This window comes from Balaenoptera ricei, chromosome 8 (assembly GCF_028023285.1).
Source record: "Balaenoptera ricei isolate mBalRic1 chromosome 8, mBalRic1.hap2, whole genome shotgun sequence".
NCBI classification, from domain to species: domain Eukaryota; kingdom Metazoa; phylum Chordata; class Mammalia; order Artiodactyla; family Balaenopteridae; genus Balaenoptera; species Balaenoptera ricei.
This window is the reverse complement of record NC_082646.1, coordinates 79,260,083-79,285,776: the sequence shown is the minus strand read 5'-3', so window position 1 is coordinate 79,285,776 and position 25,694 is coordinate 79,260,083. Positions and strand designations below refer to the sequence as shown.

Genomic DNA, 25,694 nt, shown 5'->3' with positions numbered 1-25,694 from the left:
CTATGAATTTTCTTTTTCTGCTCCAACATTTCAACTTGTTTATTTTCACTGATAAGAATTATGCTCTGCCCTTAGAAGAAAAGGTAACCCTTGTCAGTTTTAGATTTGAATAATATCTGCATAAACAGATCAGTAAGAGGTAGGTAGATATGTATACCTATCTGGGTTGATATTTAAGGTATTTAAGGTATTCCTTTAACATCTCCAAGCAGGCACCTCAAATGCCCATGATTACTGTATGTTCTTTAAGTTGATTGAGATGTGGTAGTTTTCTCTTTCTCAAAAGCCACTGAAACCATCCATTTGCATATAGAGCAGACTTTGAAACTAAGGTGTTGAGCAGGGTTGCAGAATACGAAATCATTATATGGAAAAAGTCATTTCTGTCTTTATATGCAAGTAATGAACAATCTGAAAATTAAAACAATGTCAATCATACAGTATCATCACATAGGATAAAATACTTAGGAAAAAAGAAAAAGAGGTAAAAGATCTGAAGTAAAAACCACAAAACTGCTGAGAAAAAAAATTTTTTTTAAATATATGAATGGTGAGACATTCATGTTCATGGATTGGAGGACACAGTGTTGTCAAGATGGCATTCTCAAATTGATCAATAAATTAAATGAAACATCCTAGCAAACTCTTGCAGAGAAATTGACAAAACAATCTAAAATTTATATGGGAAATGCAAGATTTATGATAGCCAAAACTATTTTGAAAAAAGAACCTAGTGATTTTCACTAAGTCAGTGAGTAAGAGCCATCTACACTTAGTCCTTTCCTTCTGAATATTGTCTCACTTTTCCATACTCATTTTTTTCAGTGCCATTCAGCTAGCAGCTAGACCCCAGTGTCAATTGTGACCATGTTCTTAGCTCCACTTAAAAAGACCATCTTAGGGCTTCCCTGGTGGCACAGTGGTTAAGAATCTGCCTGCCAATGCAGGGGACATGGGTTCGAGCCCTGGTCCAGGAAGAACCCACATGCCGCGGAGCAACTAGGCCCGTGCGCCACAACTACTGAGCCTGTGCTCTAGAGCCTGTGAGCCACGGCTGCTGAGCCCACACACCACAACTAATGAAGCCCACGCACCTACAGCCCGTGCTCCACAACAGGAGAGGCCACCACAGTGAGAAGCCCGTGCACCACAACGGGGAGTGGCCTCTGCTCGCTGCAACTGGAGAAAGCCCATGCGCAGCAACGAAGACCCAACACAGCCAAAGATAATAAAAAATAAATTTAAAAAAAAAGATCATCATAAGATGTGTAGGCAGAAAGAATAACGCCACCCTCCCCAAAAGGTGGTCCCATCCTAATCCCTGGAATCTGGGAATATGTTATATAACACAGCAAAAGGTATTTTGCAAATGTGATTCAGTTAATGACATTAAAATGGGGAGATTATATTGCATTATCGAGGTGGACCCAATCTAACCATATGGATCTTTAAAAGCAGAGAACCTTTCCAACCTGTGGTCAAAGAAATGTAAACAAAGAAGCAGCATCACTGCAGTACTCTATTGCTGGCTTTGAAGATAGAGGAAGGGAGAACATGTACCAAGGAGATCAGACAGCCTCTAGAAGATGGAAAAGGCAAAGGAACGGATTCTCTCCTAGACTCCTCAAAAGGGAACATAGAGCCCTGCTGACATATTGATTTTACCCCATTGAGATCATCTCAAACTTCTGACCTACAAAACTATAACATAATAAATTTGTGTTGTTTAAGCTACTAAGTTTCTGGTAATTTGTTACATCAGGAATAGAAAACTAAAATAGTAACTAAATTAATGATACTAACTTTAATTATTAAAGACATAAATGTTTAGGAGAAAAATTTAGCACAGTAAAAGTCTTGATGGAAATACTGCTGATTACTAGAGAGAAATTCAGTGTTAATATTAGTTGAGGAAAATAAAAGTCAAATCATTCGGGATTTCCCTGGGGGTCCAGTGGTAAAGAATCCACACTGCAATGCAGGGGATGGGGTTCGATCCCTGGTCAGGGAACTAAGATCCCACATGCCTCAGGGCAACTGTGTGCCACAACTACAAAGCTCATGTACCTCAACTACAGAGCCCACGCGCCCTGGAGCCTTTGCACCACAACTAGAGGAAACCCACAGGCCACCACTAGAGACAAGCCCGTGCACCACAATGAAGATCCCACATGCCTCAACAAAGATCCCATGAGCCACAACTAAGACCCAAAGCAGCCAAAAATAAATTAAATAAATAAATAAATCTTTTAAAAAATCAAATCACTCATTGTATTTTAAAAGATATAACAATAATCACTATTCCAAGATGATTTTATTCTCTACAAAACTTTAATTTTTTTTTCATAATGATTATTACGACTTCCAGCACCACCAAATTATACCAGGCCTGTTGTTTTTCAAAGGTTATGGCTGAGATTGGTTCAAGATTGTGGAGTAGAAGGACATGAACTCACTCCCTGTGAGAGCACCGGAATCATAACTAACTGCTGAGCAATCATTGACAGGAAGACACTGGAACTCACCAAAAAAGATATCCCACATCCAAAGACAAAGGAGAAGCCGCAATGAGATGGTAGGAGGGGCGCAATCACAATAAAATCAAATCTCATAAACGTTGGGTGGGTGACTCACAAACTGGAGAACAATTATACCACAGAAGTCCACGCACTGGAGTGAAGGTTCTGAGCACCATGTCAGGCTTCCCAACCTGGGGGTCTGGCAATGGTAGGAGGAATTCCCATAGAATCAGACTTTGAAGGCTAGCGGGATTTGATCGCAGAATTTTGGCAGGACTGGGGGAAACAGAGACTCCACTCTTGGAGGGCACACACAAAGTAGTGTGTGCATCAGGACCTGGGGAAAGGAGCAGTGACCCCATAGGAGACTGAACCAGACCTACCTGCTAGTGTTGGAGGGTCTCCTGCACAGGCGGGGGCAGTTGTGGCTCACTGTGGGGACAAGGACACTGGCAGCAGAAGTTCTGGGAAGTAGTCCTTGGCTTGAGCCCTCCCAGAATCCGCCATTAGCCCCACCAAAGAGCCTGTAGCCTCCAGTGCTGGGTTGCCTCAGGCCAAACAACCAACAGAGAGGGAACTCAGTCCCACCCATCAGGAGACAAGCGGATTAAAGTTTTACTGAGCTCTGCCCACCAGAGCAATACCCAGCTCTACCCACCACCAGTCCCTCCCATCAGGAAACTTGCTCGAGCCTCTTAGATAGTCTTATCCACCACAGGGCAGACAGCAGAAGCAAGAAGAACTACAATCCTGCAGCCTCTGGAACAAAAAACACATTTACAGAAAGATAGACAAAATGAAAAGGCAGAGGACTATGTACCAGATGAAGGAACAAGATAAAACCCCAGAAAAACAACTACATGAAGTGGAGATAGGAAACCTTCCAGAAAAGGAATTCAGAATAATGATAGTGAATATGATCCAAGACCTCGGAAAATGAATGGAGGCAAAGATGGAGAAGATGCAAGAAATGTTTAACAAAGACCTAGAAGAATTAAAGAATAAACAGCTAGAAGAATTAAAGAACAAACAAACAGAGATAAATAATACAATAACTGAAATGAAAAATACACAAGAAAGAATCAATAGCAGAATAACTGAGGCAGAAGAACGGATAAGTGACCTGGAAGACAGAATGGTGGAATTCACTGCTGTGGAACAGAATAAAGAAAAAAGAATGAAAAGAAATGAAGACAGCCTAAGAGACCTCTGGGACAACATTAAAAGCACTAACATTCGCATTATAGGGGTCCCAGAAGGAGAAGAGAGGGAGAAAGGACATGAGAAAATGTTTGAAGGGATAATAGTCAAAAAGTTCCCTAACATAGGAAAGGAAATAGCCACCCAAGTCCAGGAAGCACAGAGAGTCCCATACAGGATAAACCCAAGGAGAAATATGCCGAGACACATAGTAATCAAATTGACAAAAATTAAAGACAAAGAAAAATTATTAAAAGCAACAAGAGAAAAATAACAAATAACATACAAGGGAACTCCCATAAAGTTAAGAGCTGATTTCTCAGCAGAAACTCTACAAGCCAGAAGCACAGTATATTTAAAGTGATGAAAGGGCAGAACCTACAACAAAGATTACTCTACCCAGCAAGGATCTCATTCAAATTTGACAGAGAAATCAAAAGCTTTACAGACAAACAAAAGCTAAGAGAATTCAGCACCACCAAACCAGCTCTACAACAAATGCTAAAGGAACTTCTCTAAGTGGGAAACACAAGAGAAGAAAATGACCTACAAAAACAAACCCAAAACAATTAAGAAAATGGTAATAGGAACATACATATCAATAATTACCTTAAATGTGAATGGATTAAATGCTCCAACCAAAAGACACAGGCTTGCTGAATGGATACAAAAACAAAACCCATATATATGTTGTCTACAAGAGACCCACTTCAGACCTAGGGACACATACAGACTGAAAGTGAGGGGATGGAAAAAGGTATTCCATGCAAATGGAAATCAAAAGAAAGCTGGAGTAGCAATACTCATGTCAGATAAAATAGACTAAAATAAAGAATGTTACAAGAGACAAGGAAGGACACTATATAATGATCAAGGGATCAATCCAAGAAGAAGATATAACAATTATAAATATATATGCACCCAACATAGGAGCACCACAATACATAAGGCAAATGCTAACAGCTGTAAAAGAGGAAATCGACAGTAACACAGTAATAGTGGGGGACTTTAATACCTCACTTACACCAAAGGACAGATCATCCAAACAGAAAATTAATAAGGAAACACAAGGTTTAAATGACACAATAGACCAGATAGATATAATTGATATTAACAGGACATTCCAACTGAAAACAGCAGATTACACTTTCTTCTCAAGTGCACATGGAACATTCTCCAGGATAGATCACATCTTGGGTCACAAATCAAGCTTCAGTAAATTTAAGAAAATTGAAATCATATCAAGCATCTTTTCTGACCAGAACGCTATGAGATTAGAGATCAACTACAGGGGGAAAAAACGTAAAAAACAGACACATGGAGGCTAAACAATACATTAGTAAATAACCAAGATATCACTGAAGAAATCAAAGAGGAAATCAAAAAATACCTAGAGACAAATGACAATGAAAACACAATGATCCAAAACCTATGGGATGCAGCAAAAGCAGTTCTAAGAGGGAAGTTTATAGCAATACAATCCTACCTCAAGAAACAAGAAAAATCTCAAAAATAAATCTAACCTTACACCTAAAGGAACTAGAGAAAGAAGAACAAACAAAACCCAAAGTTAGTAGAAGGAAAGAAATCATAAAGATCAGAGCACAAATAAATGAAATAGAAACAAAGAACACAATAGCAAAGATCAATAAAACTAAAAGCTGGCTCTTTGGGAAGATATACAAAATTGATAAACCTCTAGCCAGACTCATCAAGAAAAATAGGGAGAGGACTCAAATCAATAAAATTAGAAATGAAAAAGGAGAAGTTACAACAGACATCGCAGAAATACAAAGCATCCGAAGAGACTACTACAAGCAACTCTATGCCAATAAAATGGACAACCTGGAAGAAATGGACCAATTTTTAGAAAGGTATAACCTTCCAAGACTGAACCAGGAAGAAACAGAAAATATGAACTGACCAATTGCAAGTAATGGAACTGAAACTGTGATTAAAAATCTTCCAACAAACAAAGTCCAGGACCAGATGGCTTCACAGGTGAATTCTATCAAACATTTAGAGAAGAGTTAACACCCATTCTTCTCAAATGCTTCTAAAAATTGCAGAGGAAAGAACACTCCCATACCATTCTATGAGGCCACCATCACCCTGATACCAAAACCAGACAAAGATACTACAAAAAAAAAGGAGAAAATTACAGACCAATATCACTGATGAACATAGATGCGAAAATCCTCAACAAAATACCAGCAAACAGAATCTAACAACACATTAAAAGGATCATACACCACGATCAAGTGGGATTTATTCCAGGGATGCAAGGATTCTTTTTTTTTTTTTTTTTTTTGGCTGTGTCGGGTCTTCGTTTCTGTGCGAGGGCTTTCTCCAGCTGTGGCAAGCGGGGGCCACTCTTCATCGCGGTGCGCGGGCCTCTCACTATCGCGGCCTCTCTTGCTGCGGAGCACAGGCTCCAGACGTGCAGGCTCAGTAGTTGTGGCTCACAGGCCTAGTTGCTCCGTGGCATGTGGGATCTTCCCAGACCAGGGCTTGAACCCGTGTCCCCTGCATTGGCAGGCAGACTCTCAACCACTGCGCCACCAGGGAAGCCCAAGGATTCTTCAATATATGCAAATCAATCAATGTGATACACCATATTAACAAACTGAAGAATAAAAACCATATGATCATCTCGATAGATGCAGAAAATGCTTTTGACATAACTCAACACCCATTTATGATAAAAACTCTCCAGGAAGTGGGCATAGAGGGAAACTACCTCAACATAATAAAAGCCATATATGACAAACCCACAGCAAACATCATTCTCAATGGTGAAAAACTGAAAGCATTTCCTCTAAGATCAGGAACAACACAGGATGTCCACTCTCGCCACTATTTTTCAACATAGTTTTGGAAGTCCTAGTCATGGCAATCAGAGAAGAAAAAGAAATAAAAGGAACACAAATTGGAAAAGAAGAAGTAAAACTGTCACTGTTTGCAGGACATGGAGAATCCTAAAGATGACACCAGGAAACTACTAGAGCTAATCAGTGAATTTGGTAAAGTAGTAGGATACAAAATTAATGCACAGAAATTTCTTGCATTCCTATACACTAACATCAAACAATCAGAAAGAGAAATTAAGGAAACAATCCCATTCACCATGGCAACAAAAAGAATAAAATACCTAGGAATAAACCTACCTAAGGAGGTAAAAGACCTGTACTCAGAAAACTATAAGATACTGATGAAAGAAATCAAAGATGATACAAATAGATGGAGAGATATACCATGTTCTTGGATTGGAAGAATCAATATTGTGAAAATGACTATACTACCCAAAGCAATCTACAGATTCATTGCAATCCCTATCAAACTACCAATGGCATTTTTCACAGAACTAGAACAAAAAATCTTAAAATTTCTATGGAGACACAAAAGACTCTGAATAGCCAAGGCAACCTTGAGGGTAAAAAACAGAGCTGAAAGAATCAGACTCCCTGACTTCAGACTATACTACAAAGCTAAGTCATCAAGACAATATGGTACTGGCATAAAAACAGAAATATAGATCAATGGAACAGGATAGAAAGCCCAGAGATAAACCTACGCACCTATGGTCAACTAATCTATGACAAAGGAGGCAAGGACATACAATGGAGGAAAGACAGTCTCTTCAATATGTGGTGCTGGAAAACTGGACAGCTACATGTAAAAGAATGAAATTAGAACACTCCCTAACACCATACACAAAAATAAACTCAAAATGGATTAAACACCTAAATGTAAGACTGGATACTATTAAACTCTTAGAGGAAAACATAGGAAGAACACTCCTTGACATAAATCACAGCAAGATCTTTTTTGACCCACCTCCTAGAGTAATGGAAATAAAACCAAAAATAAACAAATGGGACCCAATGAAACTTAAAAGCTTTTGCACAGCAAAGGAAACTATAAACAAGACGAAAAGACAACCAACAGAATGGGAGAAATTATTTGTAGACGAATCAACAGACAAAGGATTAATCTCCTAAATATATAAACAGCTGATGCAGCTCAATATTAAAAAAACAAACAACCTAATCAAAAAATGGGCAGAAGACCTAAACAGACATTTCTCCAAAGAAGACATACAGATGACCAAGAGGCACATGAAAATCAGCTCAACATCACTACTTATTAGAGAAATGCAAATCAAAACTACAATGAGGTATCACCTGACACCAGTTAGAATGGGCATCATCAGAAAATCTACAAACAACAAATGCTGGAGAGGGTGTGGAGAAAAGGGATCCCTCTTGCACTGTTGGTGGGAATGTAAATTGATACAGCCACTATGGAGAACAGTATGGAGGCTCCTTAAAAAACTAAAAATAGAATTACCATATGATCCAGCAATCCCACTACTGGGCATATACCCTGAGAAAACCATAATTCAGAAAGACACATGCACCCCAATGTTCATTGCAGGGCTGTTTACAATAGCCAGGTCATGGAAGCAACCTAAGTGCCCATCGACAGACAAATGGCTAAAGAAGATGTGGTACATATATACAATGGAATATTACTGAGCCATAAAAAGGAAAGAAATTGGGTCATTTGTAGAGACGTGGATGGACCTAGAGACTGTCATACAGAGTGCAGTAGGTCAGAAAAACAAATATTGTATATTAACTCATATATGTGGTACCTAGAAAAATGGTACAGATGAACCGGTTTGCAGGGCAGAAACTGAGACACAGAGGTAGAGAACAAATGTATGGACACCAAGGGGGGAAAGTGTGTGGGGGCTGGGGGTGGTGGTGTGATGAATTGGGAGATTGGGATTGACATGTATACACTAATGTGTATAAAATTGATGACTAATAAGAACCGGCTGTATAAAAAAAATAAATAAAATTCAATAAATACCAAAAGCAAAAAAAAAAAAAAAAAAAGGTTGTGTCTGCTTTGATTAAATCATTCATGTGACAAACTGAGATACTTCCTCCCTGACTTTCTGGAGCAAGAAAGGTGGATTTTGTGTTTGTTGAAAAATGAGGAAACGACAAATTAACTTCACCTATACTTTTTATATTCAGGGCAGCACTTAAAGGACTGTTTATGATAAAACCTAGACTCTCTGCTAAGGAGAACAAACACCAGCACCACTCAGCTACCCAAAGTGAAGAAGTGCTAGGTAACCATAATTTGACTCTTCCTGTAACTCCCAGGGGATGTTGCCATTTGAATATGATCTTTATTTCAGAATGAAGCATTGATATAGAGACAGGTAAAATTTTTTAACATCTTTTTAATTCTTCAATCAGTGAGGACAATATTTTGCTGTTTATGAGTACAAAACAGCCCTGTCCTAGGTATACAAGGGTATACATAAGTCTGTAACATTATTAGCTACAGTGAAATTACTTTACTAGACAGCACAGCAAAGTTGGGTTAACTAAAGATATAATAAGAAAATGCTTTGAAATAACATGAAGTCAATGGACATTTGACTGTACAATTTACTCTTTCAAAATATAAACGTATGTCAGCTTATGTGTGTGAATTACACTCAGTCTCAACACAGCCACGTGTCTAGGAATGTGTAAACAACTCATAAGCCATTCTCTAAGGGGTGTAGTGAAAATTTCCAAAAGTGCCCCAGGTGTTTGTTCAGAGATAAGGGATAAACTTTAAGGCATTCTTCCAAGTGAATGTAAACTTTTCTGAAGTGGCCTTTCCAGTAACGTATTACTGTCGTGGATACACTGTACTTTAATTTATAGTGCTGTTGGATATTTTTAGTAGCACATCATCACACTAATTGTCACTTTTTAAAAATCAGCATAAAAATCCTGCAATTATAAAAAATATCTGGGGTGCTGTTATTCTGTACACATTAGGCAGGCACTTTCTGTTGACTTAACTGTAAATCCTATTTTCTTCTAATAATTTTTATCTTTAGCTAGAATTGTATTGCTAATATTGTGTGCTAAATACCATGTTCACATATTGAGAAACAATGATTTGCCTACAGTTTGTCTAATTTAAATCTGAGTTGAGAATTTCTCTTAATAGGTCATTTTCTACAGAAGCATTCAAAATAAATAGTGCTACTCTTTGAGCATGTTTCAACATGATGACATCTTTCTGTCTGTTATGTCTTTTTCCAAAGTAATTTTCAGAGCATGTGAACTAAACTGACTACTGGAGATTTGGATACAGGCCATTATGAGAGTCCCCTTGTAGTGACCAACTAGTTTCATTTAATTTCCTTCTTTCCCTTATAATTGGCAGAGACCACCAGGTAATTATCTGGATTCATGTCCTTAAGGGTAGGAGATTTGCTCTGGATGGGGGATGTCTTGCCATCCACACGGGAGATCTGCAGCATCCGGCAGGGGTCGTGTTTCAACAAATACCCTGCAAAAGTTTCCCAACCTCCTCCCACACGGACCATGACATGCTTGTTGTGCAGCATCTGGAATGAAAAGAGAGCGAAAGAGTTAAATTCTGAGAATTCTTGCAGTATCTCAAATCAGCTTCCAGCTCTAGCGTTGTTATTGTTTTCTGTTTTGTTTTTCAAGCCCCCATTGTCCTTCCACTTCTTGCACAGTGTCTGAGTTAGCATACAGTTTATGAGAGAAGCTTTGTTTCTCCCATGCAAGTGGATCATGAGTGGTACATATCCCCAGGATCCAGCTTTGCCCTGCTGTGGGAATCAGGGTGTAGGTACAACCCCTTGCTTGCTTCAGCGAGTCTAGAGGCTCCTTGCTGACGCTGACACCTGATGTTGCATCACAGTCTCATCATTGCCCAATTTCCTGCTTGCTGCCTCAGATCAGAGCTCTGTCTCCCCACTGGGTTATTCCCCTCTGAACCAGGACTTAAAAGACCATGGAAATGCCTGCTATGGAATATAGTTTTTTTTTTCATTGAAGTATAGTTGATTTACAATATTGTTAGTTTCAGGTGTACAGCAAAGTGATTCGTTTATACATATATATGTATATATATTCTTTTCTTTTCAATTCTATCCCATTATAGTTTATTACAAGATATTGAGTGTAGTCCCTGTGCTATACAGTAAATCCTTGCTGTTTATCTATTTTTGGAATATAAAGTTAATAATCACACAAATACTCAATGCAAAATAGAATTGAAAATGCACTCAGAAAGATTGAAATCTTCCCTAGTCACTGTCTGAGGCTTTCAAGGAAAGACATTATGGAATGGCCAAACATTTATGTTGTCTTTACTCTCATTCTTCTTAATTACAATAGAATACTTCTTTAGAAACAAAACAAAAACAAAAAAAACAAAACCCTTACCTTCAGGGCCATGAACCATCTAGAGCTCCAGGGTTAACAAGGCTACAGACTGAAAAGGTGAAGAATATGTGGTACTTTCTACCTAGTAAAAACATGTCCGAGTTGTGGAGGATTGGCACAGGGAGCCAAAGATTTGATCTTGGCTTCTTTCAAATATCACAAAATGGAAGAATAAGGGGGAATGTTGCACCTTCACCAAAGACCTCTCCCCTGCCCGAAATATGATGAACACACAATGGCAAGGTAATCTTGGGAAGGGGATATAGGTTTGGGAGGGGTTTGGTAAGTACTTTTCATGGTAGAGCCTATGAAATCTCTCCGAATTTCTCTCACTCTGTGTTACCTTCAGATCTGGATTTTTTGACTCCTATCCAGTGGGGGAAGACTTTGCTCTTAGCTGTTGAGATTCTGATGAGAGCTTTGGATTCTCTTTCTGTATGCCTGTACCCACAAAATATTGCATATATATTTAGGGCTTTCACAGACTCCCAAAAATCCATCCATAGGCTCAAGGTAAGAAATCCTGAAACATGGGGTCGACATAAGGCAGTTTTCAAAATCAAATGTCGTGGAAAGTAATAAAAATGTGCTGAATAACAATAATTAAAACTATTAGACTCATGAGAATTAAGTGTAACTATGCTGGTTATTCTCACTTAGAATATTAGAATTTTAGAATAGAAAGGATCTGGGGAAACATTTTTTAACAAGAAGGCTTCAAACTTATTTTAGCACCAGCATCTACTCATTAAATAAAATCTCAGTGGGAACCCATGAAATATAAAGCAGATAAGAGGAGTCAGGATTTAGCTTATAACCATTCTGCCTCCCCAGGTCCGCCAGTGGTACCATGTTCCTGTTGTTTAGGATGAAGATACTGAGGCCCAGATCTTTAATGTGATTTCCTGACTCCCAGTCTAGTACTCTTCCCACAACGTCCTCCTTATAAAATCCATCAAGGCTTTTATAATTTTACGGGCCTATTTTCATTCCCACAAGTTCCTGGGTGTGCCTCTACTTCCTGTTTTCAAAACTTGGGAGTTACTGGGACAAAAACTGCAAAGGCCAGGGTCAAAATAGCACTTTGACCCTTTCTCCCATTGTTCCAAGAGCACTGCTTTTGCCTATTGTTGAAGTTCTGGTACCTCCTAGCCCTGTAAATTACATTTAAGAATGGCCTCTAAACGTCCTTGGTATGAATGTCCCTGGCAGAATGCCCAAGTTCACTTGACTGTGAGCAGGCTGTTTCAACCAGAAAGAACCGCCAGCCAGAAGAGTTTTTAAACAATTAGTGAACTCTGGGAAACAGTGACAGAAATGTTTTTTCAGCCTGGAGTATATGATCATGAAGGTAAAAACTCTGCTTGCAGATTCTTTAATGAATCCATAGGACAATGCAAAGTGGATTCAACATGAGACAGAGTCATTCTGAATGTGAGTTACACAGGAATTAAATTTCTGCCCATCTCGTCTTCCAGAATCTTCCTATAGCTAATCAGCCACCTATAATTTCCCAAAGAAAGCCAATGGTCAAACTGGACAAGTTTCAAGCATGGGATTAAGATATCAGAGCTACAGGTGTTCCTATAGCCTGATTGTAGAGATTTAAATTCCATGCCTTTTCTTAGAACATGCTCAGTCTCAAGAAAAAAGAAGGAAGAAACGAATGCCAACCTCATGTCCATAAACAAAATCCCTATTGTTTAACCTAAAAGCAAATCAACCTGCTATAAACTAAATTGCTCTCAACCCTTCCTTCCCTCCACAGCATTTACCGTGCCAAACCCCAACCTTGGATTAAGTGTATAATCTTCTTCCTAAATCAGGGCTGAGCTGCTGAGCTCTGCGGGAAGAACTCCTTCCACCTCAGATATTAGTGACATTAGACCAAGTGCAATTAATTGAGCCTTTTATTTTTTGTTTTGGTCAATCCCATGTCTTATTCCTCTCTATTATTCTCAAGTACACTACCCATTTCATCCTCTTCAGTCTACCATGACTTCATCTTTGTCAGGCATGGCTTCCTCTCTCTTGGTACCTCCACTGACTAATTCACACCAACCTACCTTTATCCTTTACCCTGCCTTTCTTGTCACAGAAATAAGTCCTTCTGTTCAAGGTCAAGTCCTACCCCCTGTCCTAATCCCCATTTCCACTCATGAAGAACCCAGCTACATCAAACATCTCATCCTTCTTCTCTCTCTCTCCAATTTAGTGTATAATGGCCCTTACCCTTTAGGAAATAAATGTATCCAAGCCCCTCCCACTCTTGTGCAAAGAAAACTCTTCTTCTTTCATCCCAGTCTACTTTGCTCTCATACCTTCTCCTTACACCTGAGCTTCTTGACAGTTAAGTTTACACTCAACATTTTCACTTCTAATTTCCTATTTACCGTCCAACCAACAGTAGGCATTGCTTCTGCTTAACTGACTACATGAGAAAGAAAACCAGATGACTTCTAGAATTATCAAATCCAGTGGACTGTCCTTAATCCTTGTCTTCTTTGATCATTCAAATAAGGTATCTGATAGTATTGACACTCCTTCCTTGAAACTCCTTACTCTTTCACTCTCCATGACAAGACTCTCTTACTTGGATCTCCTGATACCTACCTGAGGGTTCTCTCTCTGCCTCCTTCACAAGTTGTATTTCTTCTACCTATTTTTAAGTTTTGCTTTTCCAGGGGATTCTGAAATTATCTGTCCTTTCTCTACTGCTTTTCTCAGTCTAACAACTCTCTATTTGCAACCTCATGGTTTTCACTGCCATCTATTTTTGTGTCCCCAAACTATAACTCTAGCCCTTGTTTCTTCCTGGAGCTTCCAAATGCAAAGGCAACCTGCCCTCTTCCTTCCCCTAGGGCCCCACAGGTCTTTCATCATAGGGTTGGTGACATGAGCAACCTCTGTACCTAGTCAGATACCAAAAACATTCATTTCCCACTAAATGTTTCTCAGGATCTTTGCTACCATTGCCACTACTTAGTTCAGGGACTCATCTTTCCCTGGTCTATTGTAGAGGGCTCGCCGCCTCCAGGCTTGCTGTGTCCAATCCATTTAGTAAACTGCCACCAAAGGGAATTCCATAAATGCAAGTGTGATCATGTCCTGCCTAAATACTTTCACTACCTCCCTCTCTCCCGTAGGGTGAGTCACTTTATTTGCATGTGTTACTCTCCGTGACTACTCCTGCCAGCCTCATCCCTTCCCTGAGCCCTGGGACCCATGAATATTTGTAGTTCTATATTCCCAGATAACATACTCTTTCTTTCATGCTTTTGCACATTTGCCCCTAAATGTAGAACGTCCTTTCTGTTCTTCCCTCCCTGCTCACCAGGACCACAAACATTTCCCCAATTCAAACATCACCTCCACCTGAAAAAATCTTCCAGGGTCATACCCCTCATTGATAAGGGAATCCTTCCTTGACACGTGCTGTTTAGTTTACACATGATTTCACTGCTTTGCTCATACTACCGAATTGTAACTATTAATTTACCTGTATGCCCCTTCTAATAAAATGGAGCTCTCTGAAAAGAGTGATGATGTATCTCTCATGTTTGGACTCTCACATATGTGATCTCAGAACAGTGTCAATAGTGTAACCATATAGTACTCCTTTTCATGTATCTTTCCATACTACTTACTTTGCCTAATGTAAGATATCAGTATCAGTATTACTCCCATTTTATAGATAGTAAAACTGATGCTCTTAGAAGAACTGATGATCTTAAACAACTTGTGCAAGATCACACAACAAATCAGTGGCAGAACTGGGACAAGAATCCTTTTTGTTTTGTCTATTATACCATATCCACTTATTCTGTAAAGCTCCTAGATTTGGATTTTCATACCTGCTTAGTTACTTACAAGTGATAATTTAGCACACGCAAGGAATTATCAATGTCAGAAATAGTTATAAGTTGCTTAAGCAGATTAAATGCTCACATAAAATGATTTATAGTTTTATGTCCTAATAAACTTTAAATAAATATTGTATTTAATTTAAGAAGGTTATCCTCTAAGTGGCCCTAATTGTTTCAGAAATAATTATGTGTCAAGTACAGGTGATACAATAAAATATATTTATAGGTCTCTGTTGGCATAAGGAGAACTGGGCTTTGATTCTCTGTTCAGTGTGCATTTTACGGCTCCTTTATTTTTAATGCTTCACAATGTTGAACAATTTTGTGTTCTCCATTCCAAAAGATAACTCGTTTTGGCTAATAGGGCTAATATACATGTGAATTGAGTATTCAGTGTAGTTTTCTATGTTGTTTGTTGCATTTCTCTCTTTTTAAAATATCTTTATTGGAGTATAATTGCTTTACAATGTTGTGTTAGTTTCTGCTGTACAACAAAGTCAATCAGCTATGTGTATACGTATATCCCCATCTCCCCTCTGTCTTGAGCCTCCCTCCCACTCTCCCTATCCCACCCATCTAGGTCGTCACAAAGCATCAAGCTGATCTCCCTGTGCTAGTTGCACTTCTCTTGAGTAAAGAAAAATAAGTTAGAGTTGCTATAAATATTCCCCAACACTGCACATTGCAAAGCAGTAGTTTTTGCATATTAGGCCTATTCTAAGGTTGCTATTTTCTACAATTGACCTCATTCCTCACCATGCCCCTGATTCTAACAAAGCGAAGAAGATTCTTTACCAATTTAGCAACATTAGCAATTTAGCAACATTTCTCAATGCTGAAGGGGAAAAGAACAAGCAACAAATATCTTGTCTCAACATTTCTCCCAAAGGCCTTAATGAAGTTTCATAAGCAGATCTGGGTTATTGTAAACATTTTCTTTTTTGATGTCTATGAGTGACATACAAACCTTGCCCAGGGAAAAGAATCAGTAGGTCTCAAAGTTATGTTTTTGTTTTTTAATAATTTCTTCTAGTAATGGGAGAAAGAACTCCCATTCTTACCAAGGGCATTTTGATTTCTGCCTTTGTCCTATTATGATATTTAACTATGTGTTGTTTTCTTAGTAGGCCTCTTCTCATATGTCAGCAAAAGGGAAATTTTTTTCTTAGTTGACACAGAGTCATAATATTAGAGCACCTACTATGTGCCAGATAATCTACAAATATGCCTTCTTTTTTTTTTTTTTTTTTCAAATATGCCTTCTTGAATTAAGGAGGATAAAAAAATTGAGGTCATTGGCAATGCTGTCATTTCACAGATGTACAAACTGGCAGACAGAGGGTCACACAGGGGGTTCCCAGAGCCAGGTTAGAAATCACACCTCCTTTACTCCCAATCTAGTACATGGCCTTACAATTGAACAGCTATACTCTTCCAAAAATTATTATTCTAAAAATGAATCCAATCTTGAAAGGTGGATGAATCACTTAATATATTGACCCAGCAGTGGTTTATAACATGTCAGATAAGTCTTTTGATTTACTGGATTCAATGCACATCTTGTTAGGCTACACTATGTTTACCTAAAGCCCACTTTCTAGTACCACCTTTCAATCTTATTTTCCTAACACAGTAAGGTAACAAACTATCCCATAAACAACAAATTCTGTAACTCATCCAGATACTTAATTTAAAGAAAAAAAATGGGTTGAAAGGAAATAAGTTAATTCTCTTATATCAACTTACAACATAATGGAAAATCCAAAAAGTTGTAGAAATGATTAATCAATAGCTTCCTACAAATTTTGAGATCACTGTGGTATCAGGGGGTCTAGTGGTCTGGCTCTTATGATATGTGATAACAGGACTTCAGGAAGAAGATTTTTTTTCCTTTCTAATTATTGGAGAGACAGACTGCAATCACATTATGTGCAGTTAAGAACTTAAAGCAAGAAAAAGTATGTATTTTTCTTCTTGGGCACATTAATCAGAATTACGTCGACTCACTTTTTGTTGACAAGGCAGAGCTGATATTTATGTATGGATCACAGAAAATCATATGTTTTACTAAATGAAAAAAATGGTCACATAAGAGAGCCAGGAAATATTATGGATTTATTGGTAATGTATTTGGCCTTTAAGGTGACCAGGTTGTATAAATTTATATTATACAAACAGAAAACAAGCAAAATACCACCAACAAAAATAAATAACAGGAAATGTCTTTTAGGTATGCAGAATTTAAAGTTAAATGCTTTAGGCCTATATCTGATAGCTTTATTTTATGAATTCCCCAGCATAGATCTGCTTGCATGTTCACATCTGTCCTAAATCATAATTCCTATGAAATGCTTCAGGTGTCGCCACCTTCTCAGCAAAACACTGACACATCTCTTTCATTCTGATTTGAGTCTTTTGCCCGCGAACTTGAAAATGCAGGGAAGCAGGAGTGTCTCTCAAGTGCTCTGAATACAAATGTCATTAGACCCGGAGGATGTGAAAGCTTTCCAGCAGGATGCCCTCATCATCTCTCACACTTCACTAATCCACCCTCCACTCCAGTGCCAGAGTGATCTTTGAAAAAGGGAAATCTGATCAGGCTACTGCCTTGCAATGGACCTGGGAGGGGTTCTCCATTGTCTGCAGTGTTTCTCAGCCATTTTTATTTCCAGTCCATCTGAGGAATATGACTCTTTCTCATCAGAACAAAAGCCCGTGGCAAAGATTCTGGGAAAGCAAGGGTGTGAGCGTGCGAGCATGCATGGGCATCTGTGCTTGTGCGTGTAGGGATGGGGCAGGATCTGCATCTCTAGGGTGGGCAGAAGAACACATAATCTGAGGAAACAATTTGCCAGTGTTTCTGATATCCCCTCCCCTACCTCTGTCCCTCTCCAGCCCCCATGAGAACAACCACCGTGAGACACCAAGCACTTCACAGTCCAGTTCCTTTCCCACCTTCTTTCTCATTATGCCTTAATGATCACATACTGTTGTGCAGGTTGCACACTGCACAACTATGCGCTATACTGTGGCCCTACCTTTCTGTACCCATGACCACCTTCCAAATTATTTACCCAACAAATATTCTGAACTCCTTAGAATCCCCTGAAAGTTTCATCCCTTTCTACACACAGAGAATTGTTCCACATTCACCAGGTGAATTAAAGTGAGTCTCTTCCATTGGCCAATCAACAAATATTTGTTGAGTACCAGACAAGGTTATTCCTTGCTAAATTTTATGCCCTGAGGGCCTAGGGCAGTGAAAAGTACATAATAGGCACTCAATAAATGCTCGTTAAATGGATGAATGAACAATGTTAACACCTAGTAATGGTCCACCCAGGTATCACTGCCTTTATGGAATATTTTTGCACTCTCTGACATTTAGATTACCTTCTTTGGACCCTGAGATTTTCCTGCACAGACCTCAAGCAAAGCACCTACAATACTTTGTTGCCTTATTTCTTGTCCATCTTTCTGACCTCTCTAAAGGGTCACATCCTATTCAGCTTTGTATACCTGGCAACTATTACCATATGTGCTATGTAAAACATCACATATGGAAAGATAAGAGAAAAGAAAAGATGAAATGCTTTGTCTTTAGAAGGAAGAGTCTAAAAAAAAAAAAAAAAACCAGGATGTGAATGATAATCCACATCAAACATTGTTTAAAGAATTCCTTTGAGAGAGACAGATTTTGGGTCAGAGAAGGAAGCTTTAACAGGAATCATATTTAAAAGGGGGAGATTGTATTGAGAATCAATAGAGCAATGGACAGAAGAGAGAGAAAGGAGAAGGGGAAAGGAGAGAAGAAGAAAGCGCCCTGAATGAATCCAAAAGTAAGTGTATTATTCTCTTTGTTATCTCCCTTCACAAATTCTCATAACGCCAGGAATGCATATTTTTAAAAAATATTGTTCACTATAGTAACAAATCACTTGATAAAATTTTCACCCCCTCCTCTTTCTCTTTCAATGCTTAAGTGTTTGGGGTCACTCTCATTAAGCCCTTCCCCACTTAACTGACCACAGTGGCTTATATTTCTGCCCAATCTGTGAACTGTTCTCCACCTGAGCCATCCTTCTAAGAGGCAACCATCTCTGACACGGACTGAGGAGAGGAGACAACCCACCTAAATTTAGATCAGTTTGGCTTCCTGGGACATCATATGTTTCCTAACATGTCCTTATCAACCCTGCTCTCGGTATGCTTTTACAAGCCCTCATAACTTGAGGGAAAATATTGTTTTTAGAATGCAGTCATCCAGAGAAAGAGTGTTAAATTAATTTATAGGACAACAGACTCTGTCATCATGTAATATTATACTGAAATGGCATACGCTGAAAATTGGGCGACTGGGAATTCAGCTCTCTGCCTAAGGTACCCTGACAACTGGAGGAGTAAGATGGCAGGTGTTCAATCCCTAGTGGAAAGGCTGAAACCTGCATTTTCAAGATACGTGATGAGGTCGCCTGTGAATAGGGCAGCGCAGGCTCTAGTTAACCACAGGTGACATATGAAGTCTCCTTTTTGTCAAAGGTTGGGGATTCATCTCAACATCTCTAGCTACTTGAAATCTAGCTACTTGAAATTATAAACGGTTAAATACCACCCAAATTAACAAGCTTCTGGAATTATTGTTTTATTGTTTACAAAGAATTTTTCATATTTATTGTCTCATTTTTATCTACCTAACCATCCTTTTATTACGCCCTTTTCCTAAATAACGCTTCAGAGATTTGAACTACAGTCACCAGAGCAGAAGCTACCATCTGTTTTTGTCTTTACCAGACTGCCTAGGTATGGTTACCACTAACTAGCTGTACAACCCTAAGACATTTATTGAATCTCTCTGTGCTTCAGTTTCTCAACTGTAAAATGATTATAGAGGTTTTTGGATAAAGATATTAATACGTGCAAGCATTTAGCCACGTTGCCTGGGGCATGATACTCAATAGCAACCTGCCATTATTATAATTATTATTAAAAGAATAATACTGTTGTTGTGATGATGATGATGAGCTTCTAATGGATTTTATTTCAGTTACTTCTTGCAGCAACTCTAAGTGGCTTGCATTGTTATCGACATTTACAGATGACAAAATGATAGCTCAGAAAGGTGAAGTAAATTGCCCAAAGTCACTTAGCTAGGAAGTGACAACGTTTAGCTTTGAACTTGAGTTTCTCTGACCTCGAAGGCAATACTCAGTACCCCTTAACTATACATTCTAAAGGGGCTTCACCAGGAGTCACGGTTGTCTGAGTTCTTACCTAGACTCTTCCCATGGACAAACCTCTTTTCTTTAGGAATAGGTGTTGTCATTTTATGATGTCTCCATTTATGATCATATCGCCCCGCTCTCAATGTACCCAGACCCAGAACATAAAAAGGAACTTAATACATGCTTGGAAGAATTTGTTTAAATTTGAACCTGATTGTTTAACCCATACAAAAATACTGAAAATTAGGTACACCCAGAGTGCTTTGCCCTGGGCCCCATACTCTGAAAGGAAACTGTAGGGCAGAAATCTCTGACAGCCTGCAAAATACTTTCTTAAATCATTTCATTTTGTTATCACACCTGCCCAGTGGTTTGGCAGGTGAATATTTGTTCCCATTGCACAAATGGGGAAAAAGAGGTTAGGTGGGTAGCTCATGGACACACAGCAAGAACACAGACCTAGTCTCCTGATTCCCAGTTTTGTGATTTGTTGCCTTCCGTAATAAATTATACAGCAGGGGGAATATAATCCTCAAACCCTCATTTGAAGGGTGACCTGTTGCAGTGTCCTAATGATGAGAGCCCATCCTCCAGCATGAACAGGGCCTTGAATCAGAAACCTTCTGGCTATTGAGGCTGGTCAGAAAAATATTCCTGGCCTGCTTTTGTTGTTTCCCTCTGGAGGGGTAAAAAGTTTAATTCCCAGGCTCAATGTAGACAAATGACTCTCAGTAGCTTCTTTCTGGAAGCAAACATGAGAAGAGCAGCTAGCAGATGAATGTAACCATTGACTGGTAAAAAGTTCCCTTTGCATCTGCCTTGAAATATGTTCAGGAGCCCTTACTGCCAACCGTCTGTCAGTTCTCGTCTCCTCGTTATGTCAGGTCTCCATTTTCCCAGTTCTGCACCAAAGGAAATTAAAAAGCCTTAGCCGCAATCTAATTACCAGTTCATGGCACCATTTCAGACAGGGAAGGCAAAGTTATGATAAATATTTAATAGAACACTCAGCATAGTGAAAGCAACGAGCTGGAAAATGATGGTGCCGGAAAGGGAACAGTTGTCTAGGGGAAGGATTTGTAACTGGTATATACCCAACTGAAACTAGAATTCATCTACCCCAAAGATGCAACGTCTATTCAAGAAGGGGAGCTGAGTTCCAAGAGGCAATGAAAGCCCAACCCTTCCACTCATCAAACAGGGCCATGTTTGTCTGACTCAATCTGAACTCCATTCTCTTCTACGTACTGATAACAAAACCCAACAGAGTGGGAGAGCCAAAGGTTAACATTGCCAAAGGTGGCAATTCAGGTCCTGAAAAGTAACAACAGTGTCTGGAATCCAGACACTGGAAAAATTACTGCTTTGCCCCTGTTTTTAATGTATCTTTAGTATATTGGTAGACCCATTAAAGTGGTAAACCAAGTATTACTGAATATATTCAGAACTTTTATATTGACAAAACATTTGAAAACCTGAGTCTCCTTTCTCTCAAAGCCCCATTCAAATGAAAGGCAAGGAATAAGGATGTTATAACGCTACCAGGGCAAAGAGAAATTAAGAGGATATAACAGTAGACAAAAAAGGTCAAAGACATTTTTAGAAGATGGAAAAAAGATAAATGAGTCATAACTGACTAAAGGTGGAGCGAGCTGAAACTAAAAACTTGAAATGACAGCTGACAAAGCGAAGCAAGTCAGATCAGGCCTTGAAATCATAGGAAACTCAGGTTTGAAAATCGTCAGTTACTTCCATCAGGTAAGGAGAGAAATATAGCTGAAAAAAGGAGAAATGGCTGAAAATCAGTAAAAGGATCAGTTAGCCCCCAGATTTTTACTGCACCCCACTCCAGAGTTGCTATGCCTGTGACTATCTCCATGGTACCAATGACCACATCATCACAGCAGGAGACTGAAGGTTTCTCTTTGTAGAAATTGAATCAGAGATGCTCCAGACTAGGGCTCAGGAACAGGATGGAAAGATGGACAGACACATGATAAAGCAAGTCCGGCAAAGTGTTCATTGTAGAACCAGATGGTAATTCTATGGGTATTGACTTCTCTGTGTTTGAAAAATTTTCACAATAAAATGTTAGAGGAAAAATTCATCCCAAATCTGAATCCAATCTGTTCTCACCATCTCCACTGCTATCTCCCTCATCCCAAGGTTCCTTCATCTCACCTGGATTACCACAATAACCTCCCAAATGCTTTTCCTGCTCCTGTGCTGCCCCTCGGTACACTCTCAACAGAGAAACTAGAGGGATCTTGTTCAAACAGAAGTTACCTTGGGTCACAACTCCACTCGAAACACTGCCTGGCTGCCCATTTCACCGGGAACACACTACAGAGTCCTTCCAACAGCCTCCAAGTTCCTATGTGACCTGAACTCCTGTTACTTCTCTGACTTTATGCGCTACCACGGGGCCCTTCATAAGCTCTGATGCGGCCACGTTGGCCTCCTTGCTATTTCTCAGACTCTCCAGGGCTACTCCAGGCACACTCTTGACTTGGTGTTCCTTCTGTCTAGAAAACATTTCCCCTAGACAACTGGAGAGCTAATTCTGTACCTCTTTCATGCCCTGGCTAATCTTTCATCTCCTCAGTAAGCTGACCCTAACGACTCTTAAAACTGCAGTCTCTGCTCCCGGCACTCCCAGCCTGCCTTACCCTGCTCTACTTTTCCTTTCCCACTCCAACAGGACACTTATCACTTCTAGCAAGCTCTATAATTTACATATTTATTATATGTATTGTTTAGACAGTAGAATCCGTCCCAACTAGGGTTGCCAGATTTATCATATAAAAATACAGGGCACCCAGTTCAGTCTGAATTTCAAATAAGCAACGAACACTCTCTCAGTATAAGTATGTCCCCTGCAATATTTAGAACAAACTCATACTAAAAGGTACCTGTTGTTTATCTGAAATTCAACTGTAATTGAGCATCCTGTATTTAATCTCATGACCTTACACACACACGCACACTCACAGGAATATAAGGTCCTCAAGGGGGCCAGGGATCATCTGTTTTGTTCTCTGATATATCCTCAACTCCCAGAACACAGCATGTTTCATAGTATATGTTGAATAAATATATGTTGGGTGAATGAATGATTACATTTTCTCAGGTGCGCTCTAAGAAAACAAGGGAGTAATCCCCAGAAGACACGCGATCCAGGAAATAGGGAATCCACCATCAAAGCAAGTTTAAAAAACATCAAAGCAAGTTAAAAAAAAAAAGTCTCAGATGACACTGTGAGGCCAATCTGGGGGAGGAGGACACATGTGGAGGGGCCAGAAATGAAACCAACAGATGAACTGGTGCTTCTGCCTGTGACACTATCATTGTGATGGGCTTCACAGTTCTTTCAGGGGATCTGATAGGGGTTCTTAGTCATACTTAGGACCAAAAATACATTATTGACTTCAAGGAAAATAAAAATGGTTACAAAAAATAAAAGTAATCATGGCACACTACAATATTTACGTGACCATTAAAAAGTAAATACTGACTACGGTACTGATTTGACCAACATTGTGGTACCACCAATGATGCTCGGCAAATAGGAGGAAGGAAAGTGTATATGTGTTGGGGGGTTAGGCGGAAGCCTAAGATTGCTAAATTGTCATCTTCCTGCTCTTGCTACCTTGGGTTTATAAGCAGACCATAGAAAACGTCTAAAATTTAGAAACTAAGGAAGAACAGCATAATTACATAACTTAGAAATTTGGAGACAAATGAAAGAAGAAACAGCTTCCAGAGGTGAAACTAGCTGCCTCTAGGGAGAATTTGGGAGAAAAAGAATGGAAAAGGGTAGAAAGAGATGGGGCAGGTTTGCTGTTTTTGAACATAAATCTTACAGTACCACTTTATTAACTATATATGTGTATATATTTACAAAAATTAAAATTTAATTTAAAACCCTCAGTTCTGCTACTTAAGGAAACAAAACTAAAAGGGGAAAAATAGAATTTCTAAAACATCAACATAGAAAACATATTTTATTATCCACAAAATTATTTTATTGCTATGAAAACTTTATTCTTCTTTTGCAAACTCGCTGGCAGGCTCTCATATACTTCACTATATAAGGATGCAATTTTACCTGAAATCACTACAAATTTAATGATGAATCTTTTTTCCCCTTTGACATACTTCAGGAGTAGTAGATAATGGAAGAGTATTCAGACCTGAGTTCCAACCTGGCTACCAAACCTCAAATGTTTACTAACATTTTACTAGGACTTTTTGGTTTACAAAATCCTTTATACTACCATTTCGTTTGATCCTCTAATGTTACTTTAAAACTTATTTTCATATTATACATATTTGGATTTCTCCCAACATTAAACAAAAACATCACAATATCCTCAGATAAGATGGCTACATGAACTTAGGAGGGCAAAGTTTTGCTACTTGCATTGTTGCCTTATAGTTTTACCCTCCCCTGTTCTTTCTGACTCTTGAACAATTATAGGTCTACAATTAAAGCCTTAGCATTTCTTTTCCAGAAACTCTCCTTCCAATATCACGCTTCCTGGTTCTTCCTATTTCTCCCTCCACGCTAATTAAATGCCAGTCACTGCTTTCCTTGTAAACCTCATTGTCTCCAAAAACCTTCTCTGAGGCACAAAAGTATTGCTTTTCCTTTCAGTTTTTCATGCTATTAAAACAGTTCAAGAGCATAGAAGAAAAATATACACCAATCTCACTTACCAATATATACGTAAAAATATTACTTTTGCATACAGCTTTAAAAAAAATCTTTATCTTTATCTTCCACAGAGTTACACTCTTTGCTACATCTTTTAAATAGATTGTGCTATTCTGAACTCAAAAATCTCTCTTTATTGAATACCCTATTTCCAGCCTTCATTTTCCAATATGAGGGGGTGAAGTTTGGAGCTCACTTTCAAATTATTCAGTCTTCCTAAAGACCAAGTGCAGAACAATTAAACAATTCATCACTGGCTGTGTCTACCCACCCTTGCTTCAGGGACTGGTCATATGTTCACTTATAAATAAGCTTACTGTTCCATGGGGCCACCCAGGGGTTCCCATAGGGAAGATGACACACACTCTCTTGATAAAAGCCACACCTAACTAATACCTTAGGCAACGATCACCTGAAACTGCTCAAATTCACCATTTTCAGACAAGAACTTCCAAAGCTTGCATATTGATTTTTTTTGCTCTTAAATTCACTTTTGCCTCCAAGAATTCAGGTATCTCTTTGTCTGTCAAAGTTTCCATGAAAGTTTTCACCAGTCTATCCTTTCTTTTTATGTTTCCATAATTTTATATTTCTATTCTCTCATTTCTGTAATTTTACTCATGATTTTTTAAAGTCTTTCATGCATGCATGCATGTGTGTGTGTGAGAGGTGTGTGTACAGGTATGTTATAGCAATAAAAGAGCAAACATTTTTATAAATTTATCTCAGCTGATATAAATATATATACATCCATCCCCATTACCATGTCTTTTCTTCCTTCAACTATCGTTAGAGGGATGTTGTTTGTCTAACTAGGGCCTGGCTGGAGCAATGGAAGACTTTCCTTCTGGTTTAGTCCATCTCTCTTAAATAATGTGAATTTTCTCATC

At 38.9% G+C, this 25,694-nt stretch overlaps 1 protein-coding gene across 11 annotated transcripts in view; it reads right to left on the bottom strand.

Annotated features, from left to right (window-relative positions):
- Positions 1-8,980: 8,980 nt before the first annotated feature.
- Positions 8,981-25,694, bottom strand: part of GAS2 (growth arrest specific 2) — a 159,753-nt gene continuing 143,039 nt past the window's right edge. For all 11 annotated transcript variants that reach the window (XM_059931277.1, XM_059931279.1, XM_059931280.1 and 8 more), the window contains one exon: positions 8,981-10,149. In XM_059931277.1, the coding sequence (XP_059787260.1) occupies positions 9,931-10,149 (219 nt within the window). In that variant the 3' untranslated portion in view covers positions 8,981-9,930. The remainder of the gene's footprint in view (positions 10,150-25,694) is intronic.